General features: G+C 41.6%; 1 protein-coding gene across 1 annotated transcript; it reads left to right on the forward strand.

Moving 5' to 3' along the window:
• Positions 1-228: 228 nt before the first annotated feature.
• On the forward strand, positions 229-3,009 carry LOC108361072 (uncharacterized protein K02A2.6-like). Its single transcript, XM_017613599.1, has 5 exons — positions 229-232; positions 309-539; positions 1,361-1,735; positions 1,787-1,972; positions 2,015-3,009. The coding sequence occupies exons 1-5, from the start codon at positions 229-231 to the stop codon at positions 3,007-3,009; spliced, it is 1,791 nt and encodes a 596-aa protein (XP_017469088.1).
• Positions 3,010-7,426: the final 4,417 nt, after the last annotated feature.

Below are 7,426 nucleotides of genomic sequence, written 5' to 3' on the forward strand. Positions count from 1 at the left end.
GCACTTCGAAGCGTATTCAATCATGAAGCAGGAACAGAAACGAGCATTTTTCCTCTCGTGGGTAGGAGCCGACTGTTTTGAGCTGCTATCCAAACTTTTCGGCACAGAAGACATACAAACGCAGACATACGTAAGCATTATAGAAAAGTTGTCAGCGCACTACAAGGAAAATGTTCACGTACTGGCCTCAAGATACGAATTTCTGTCATCGAAAATGAAACCAGAACAATGGGTTGCTGAACTGCGGGTCATAGCACGAAATTGCAGGTTCGTGTGTAGTAACAACACTTGCAAAACGTCATTTATAGATGACCTGCTTCGAGACATTTTAGTTTTGAATTCGCCACATGAACCGGTACGCACTGCAGCACTACAAAAACCTGATCCGGCACCCGCAGATGTTATAGCTATAGCCGAAAGCTATGAAACAACACAGGCCATGAAAAAGCGGATGTCATCTAGCACAGCAGAACGCAGCGAAGTATTTCAGCTGAAACAGCACCAAGCTGAAAAAAAGCTTAAGCCAAGCGCAAGCAAGAGTAACTGTTTTAAATCCTGCTCTGGGTGCGGGAANAAAGCTTAAGCCAAGCGCAAGCAAGAGTAACTGTTTTCAATCCTGCTCTGGGTGCGGGAAGCACCACTCCAGAAGCCAATGCAAATTTCGTAATGCACAATGCCGAAAGTGCAATCGTTTCGGCCATATCGCACCAGTTTGTAAAGCACAAAGTGCAATTACCGACAATAAAAATAATAAAAAGGAGAAGCAACCGCAGACTAACAACAATAACGCTCAGCGAAGTGTGTCAACTTTGTTGCTTCAATTACGAGCACCGTGCCAAACAAAGTAGGAAAAAAATATCTGCTTGAAATAGGGGTGAATGAAGTACCGGTCAAGTTTCAGATGGATACCGGCGCCACTTGCTCCGTGATTAAGCCAATCATGTATATAATGAAATTGGAAAGCCAAGTCTTACGCCCTATCCAACTGGTAAGCTAATCGCGTATGGGGGAAGTGCTGTAAGCATTTTGGGAACTATTGATGTCACTATTCATCATGGGCAAATTAAACGGCTGGTGAAACTTGTTGTAGCTACTGTTCAGCAAAATAGTGAAATCCTTGGAACGGATTTGCTAGAAGAATTGGGATTATGCGCGTGCCAAGCACATCACGTAAACGCCGTTACGTGGGATCCTAACCAAAATAACGAAGGGCTTTTGAAAAAATTTGCAGATGTGTTTGAAGGCACGTTGGGTTATTGCACAATTTCAAAAGCTGAGTTACGGTTAAAACATGATGCGACACCTAAGTATTTCAAATCTCGCCCTATACCTTTCGCGTAATTGAATGACGTCAAATTAGAGGCACAGCGTCTAACGGACTGCGGGATATGGAAACCAATTACGTTCAGCAAATGGGCACCACCCATCGTAGTGGTTCAAAAAAAAGACGAGCGTTTGCGGATATGCGGTGACTTCAAAGCTGTGAACGCACAGCTCGAGGTAGATCACTACCCAATACCCCGCATTGAAGAACTGTGCCGCAAGCTAAGAGGAGGCACAATCTTCGCCAAAATTGACCTTTCAGACGCATACTTGCAAGTGGGTCTGACCGAAGAAGCGAAGCAGCTAATGGTTGTTAATACCCCATTGGGCTTGTTCCAGTATCAACGCCTGCCGATGGGAGTGGCCAGCGCTCCGGCCCTTTTTCAGAAGCTATTGGAACAAGTCATTGAAGGTATTCCGATGTGTATTAATTATCTTGAATTATTGGAAAATTTGCAATCAGTATTCGAGCGACTGCAAGCATCTGGGTTAAAATGCCGCAAATCCAAGTGCACTTTTATGCAGCGTCGAGTTGAATATGTCGGATTTGTGTTGGATGCAGCGGGTTGCACGCCGTCTCCAGCTAAGGTTTCAGCTATAAGTGAAATGCCGCGGCCTAAAAATTTGAAGGGACTTCAAGCATTCCTGGGTAAAATTATTTATTACAATAAATTTGTATCGAATTTTGCAGATAAGGCTGCTCCGCTTAACCAGCTACGTAGGCAAGGCGAAAAATTTCGGTGGGGAGAGAAGCAAGAAAAAGCGTTTCTAGCTCTTAAGCACCAATTGAGTACAGCATCTTTGCTAATTCATTTCGATGACCAGTTACCCCTTATTTTGGCAACAGACGCATCTTCGCATGGAATAGGAGCTGTTATATCGCACAGAATGCCGGATGGGTCCGAAAAGCCCATCGCGTTCGCATCTAAGACGCTTGACCACCACCAAATACGTTACAGTCAGATAGAAAAAGAAGCGCTTTCTATTGTATTTGGTGTCAAGAAGTTTCACCAATTTCTGTTTGGTCGCCAGTTTACATTGCTCACAGACCACAAACCGCTGGTGTCGATATTCAGCCCTGATAAGCAACTACCGTCTGTGATGATACAACGCCTTCAGCGCTGGGCATTACTGCTCATGTCCTATCGGTATACTATACGATATAGGCCAACGGATAAGCATTGTAACGCAGACGCTCTATCTCGGCTTCCAGTAGGGCCGGATGCCGAGTTCGACCAAAGTGAAGCATGCATGCAGGTCGAATCTGACCTAACTGCTTCACCACTTAATGTGCAACATCTGGCAAACCTAACTGCAAAGGATCGCACTCTTAAACAAGTGTGGCGATTCATCGAAAAGGGGTGGCCTGAGAAGCTTCCATCGCAACACCGCGAGCTACAGCCGTATTTTGTTCACCGGCACGCGCTTAGTTTGGAAATGGGGGTCATTATATTGAGAACAGAGTACACGCGTGTGGTCCTACCGTTGACGGCACAAGCAACCGTCCTTGAATTGCTGCATGAAGGACACTGGGGTATGACGCGTATGAAGCAAATGGCGCGTCAACACTGCTGGTGGCCCTCTATGGATACACATATAGAAAAGAAAGTTTCACAATGCGAAATATGCCAACAGCAAAGTACATCTTCACCAGCTCGAGCATATACAAATTGGCCTGTAGCTTAACGTCCATGGCAGCGCATACACTTGGACTTTGCAGGGCCGTTTCATAACGCTACTTGGCTTATATGCATCGACGCATTTTCGAAATATCCATTTGTAACAAAGATGGCCAGTATAACGGCTAAAGCAACGATCGATGCCTTAAAAGTAATATTTTCTGTCGAAGGTCTGCCTGATACCATAGTCACGGATAACGGACGGCAATTCTCAGCGGCCGAGTTCCAGGTTTTTTGTAACAGCAATGGGATTACGACTCTCACCACTGCGCCTTTTCATCCGGCATCGAACGGCGAACCTGAACGCTTTGTGCGCACCTTTAAGCAAGCCTTTAAGAAAGCAGTCGCGGACGGTAAAATCATTTAGATTCACTACTAACCATTCTTAGCACTTACAGAACTTGTCCCATTGGCAGTAGCAATAAGTCGCCGGCGGAATTTCGGTGGGGCCGCCAGCCAGAAACACGGCTTAATATGCTTGTACCCACTCCCACTCAAGGGTCCAGGGCCGGGTCGGAATCATCGTACGCTGTTTCGACAAACGTTTACGCCAGGAACTATGCACGGGGTCCACCGTGGATTCCTGGTGTAATTCAAAGCAAAGTTGGCAGTATGATGTATCGCGTGAGTACGGACCAAGGCTTACTCCGTCGCCATCGTAGCCAGTTGAAAGCTCGCCTATGAGGACTAACGGGAGGGTTCTTGACTAGGTGCGGAGGGACTGATGCATCTCAATACAATACTGTTCCTAAGAACTGAATGACGCATCTAATGCAACACTGTTTCATAAGATCCTTCGCAAGTTGACGTTTGCAAACTACACACCACTTCGCTTATATTACGATTTTCGCTATCACGTGTTCTTACTTAAAATTACTGAATATTGTTAACAAATTAGATTAATAAATACTTGAAGTTACAACAGGAACCTACTTACGAAATTTCAACGAAATCGGACAAGATTTGATGAAAATATACCTATTTTTTTAATAAAGATGCATTTAAAATCTGGAGTTTCCGGAAAAGAAACAACAGCGTTGAGCGACCTCTAAATCTGGTTCAAATAAGCTGAAATTTTAGATTGAACTTGTCTTCCCTATTATTTTCAAGAATCCGAACGTTCTCAGTCGAAATTCAAAAAGTTCCAACTTTGAATCACCCTAATGTACATATGTTCTAACAGAAGTGGAGAACGACTTCCGCCCACGTAAAAATAGCCGTCCTTACCAAATACATTAAAGGCTTTCACAACTCTGAGATTTCTTGCTCAGGGATCATAAAAACAGAGTGTTGGCAATAAGGCGTTACTTGGATTAGCCCAACCGACGGTTTCTATTGTGTTAAAAAATGTGCATACTTCAAGCCAAATTTATCAATAAACTAGTGCTTGGAAATTTGAAATCTTTGTTTCAAATGAAAATGAAAAGTTTAATCTTTTGGCTACATGTGTGTATTAAAGTTTTTAGATTCAGGTCACGCGTTTGGGATCAACGATCCTTGCACAAATAACTAAACCGTACCCCTCGGAGAAGCAACATGCTCAACTTGATGTTTTATGCTCGCAATTTTCGGCCTGAAAAAAAAAAAACAGTATTTTGTTCAAATCGTTTCCATAAGTTCATATTATAAATTTTAATACTTACATACATTATTTTAATTTTGTTAAATTGTATCGTATCGTATAAAAATGGTCAACTGCTTGAAAGCGTATGAAATTAAACAGCTGATACGATAGCTATCGTATGGCAATACCAAAATTTAACGCTATACGATAAGCGGTAGCTATCGAATTTCATACGCTAAAATTTAATTCGTAATACGGCACAACAGAATGCAAGTGTTTATCGTGTATCGTATGGATTCATAGTAGGGGGGTTAGTTTATTAACATGTGCATGTCATTGGAGGTAATCGAATAAATGTAAAATGTCTTGCCACTGCATTACGTGTAATACAATCGATAAGCGAAAATTGTCTTGAGGCGACTTGTATTGCGTTACTCTATTGATACAAAAATAAGTGCTTCCCAAAAAATTAAAAGTTTTTGCTGGGGTGTGTGTGAGCAGAGCATGTATGCATGTGCAAATACGAGCCGGTATATACGGCACCCTGAAATTGTGCATACGGAACTGTGCATACGAAATAATGCATATGAAAAAACCGAAATAATGCATATATGCACCGTTTTGGTTGAAACACGAAATAATGCATATGAAAAAGCCGAATTAATGCATATATGCACAGTTTCGGTTGAAACCCGCAATAAAGCATATGCACACTTTCGTTTGAAACCCGAAATAATGCATATGAGATAACCGAAGTAATGCATATGAGAAAACCGAAGTAATGCATGCCAACAAGTAACAGCAAGCACCTCTGCACGTTCAGCCACTGCCGTACATGCAGATTTGTTTTCAAATGTTGAACTTGAATCACATTTCTTACAATCGGCTTATTAACCCTTCGATTTGTGAGAAGGTCCCTAGGGACCTTTTCGTATTTCATGTGCCTATATCTTTTTGTTCAATGCATTTTTGAAAAGAATTTATACATGTATTCCAAGAATAAATTAAGCTGAATCGTTTAAAATAAGTTTCGAAGGGATACGGGATCACGTTCGAGTGTTATTGAGATTTCAACATATATAGTACGGGGATTAGTGACAAGGTCCCTAGGGACCTTGTACAATTTTAGAAGAAATAACAAGTTACTTGTCTTCATGTTTTGATTTTTTTTTCACTTGTTCTTCAAATTATTTCATTCCTAATATATATGCAGGACGTTAATTTAATCAAAAGACAACATAAATACCAAAGAAGTTGCACATGTACAGTCGAAACATCGAGCAACTCTTTGTAGGTCCCTAAGGACCTTCTCACGAATCTAACGTCATCGGCACTGTCACTCATCGGAGGGTTAACCATGGAAAATCAAACCATAACTTGGTTGAAAAAACCCTTTTGCTTTGGCTCAGTGTGCATATGACAAAAACCGAAGTAATGCATACCTGCACAGTTTCGACTCAAAACTGAAATAATGCATATGACAAAAACCGAAATAGTGCATACATGAAAACGAACTTCTTTCTGCGTAGGCGGCCTTCGGCCGCGCTTAGGGATTATAACCCTTACTAAGTAGAATTCTCCATTCTATGTTACCAGAAAAGGGGGCTGAAGTATTTTTGTGCAGAACTTCTTTCTGCGTAGGCGGCCTTCGGCCGGGCTTATCGGTTATAACCCTTACTAAGTAGAACTCGCCTTTCTGTGTTAGAAGAGGGGCGGAAGTATTTTTGCGCAGAACTTTTTTTTGCGAAGGCGGCCTGGGGCTGCGCTTAGGGATTATAACCCTTACTAAATAGAATTCTCTTTTCTGTGTTGCCGGAAAAGAGCGGCGGAAGTATTTTTGCGCAGAACTAAGATTTGCATAGGCGGCGTTTGGTCGCGCTTAGGGATTGTAACCCTTACTAAGTAGAACTATCCTTTCTGTGTTGCCAGAAAAGGGGGGCGGAAGTATTTTTGTGCATAACTTCTTTCTGCGTAGGCGGCCTTCGGCCGCGCTTAGGGATTATAACTCTTACTAAGTAGAACTCTCCTTTCTGGATTGCCGGAAAAGAGGGGCGGAAGTATTTTTGCGCAGAATTTCTCTCTACGTAGGCAGCCTTCGGCCGAGCTTAGGGATTGTAACCCTTATTAAGTAGAATTCTGCTTTCTGTGTTGCCGGAAAGGGGGAAGTATTTTTGCGTAGAACTTTTTTCGTAGGCGGCCTTCGGCCTAGGAATTATAACCCTTACTAAGGGATTGTTACCCTTACTAAGTAGAAGTAATTCATATTAGAAAAAAAAAACGAAATTATCCATGTGCCCACTTTCATTTTAAAACCGAACTAATGCATGTATGCACAATTTCGGTTGAAAACCGAAATAACGCATATGTCAAAAACGAAGTAATGCATACATGCACAGTGTGGGTTGAAAACAGAAATACTGCATTTAAAAAACCCGAAGTAATGCATACATGCACGGTTTCGGTTGAAAACCCAAATAATGGATATGAAAAAATATCGAAATTTTGCATATGCATACTTTCGTTTTAACCGTAGAACACATAACCAAAAAATACCACGTTAACACATAACCGGGGTACTTGTGTGTCCACTTACTAGTTTTTAATGTCTTAGAGGCATAATAGCAATTGTTATGGGTTTAATCCAATACTGTATGAGCGCTAGTTAATTAAGAATGTTAATATATTAACCGCGAAAATTCAAGTATGTAAATACACAGAAGAAATAGGCTTCAAAATACATACAACGACAGTCTAAATATCTTCCAGTGCATATAAAAGGTAACAGAAGATAACATAATGAAATGTTGTGTCAAATTAAAATTTTGAATGCCTTTTCTTTTACATATTGTCTGCTGGAGAA

The sequence above is a fragment of the Rhagoletis zephyria genome, unplaced genomic scaffold (genome assembly GCF_001687245.7).
Source record: "Rhagoletis zephyria isolate East Lansing unplaced genomic scaffold, Rhagoletis_zephyria_1.1 Rzeph_scaffold_00692, whole genome shotgun sequence".
Lineage (NCBI taxonomy): Eukaryota > Metazoa > Arthropoda > Insecta > Diptera > Tephritidae > Rhagoletis > Rhagoletis zephyria.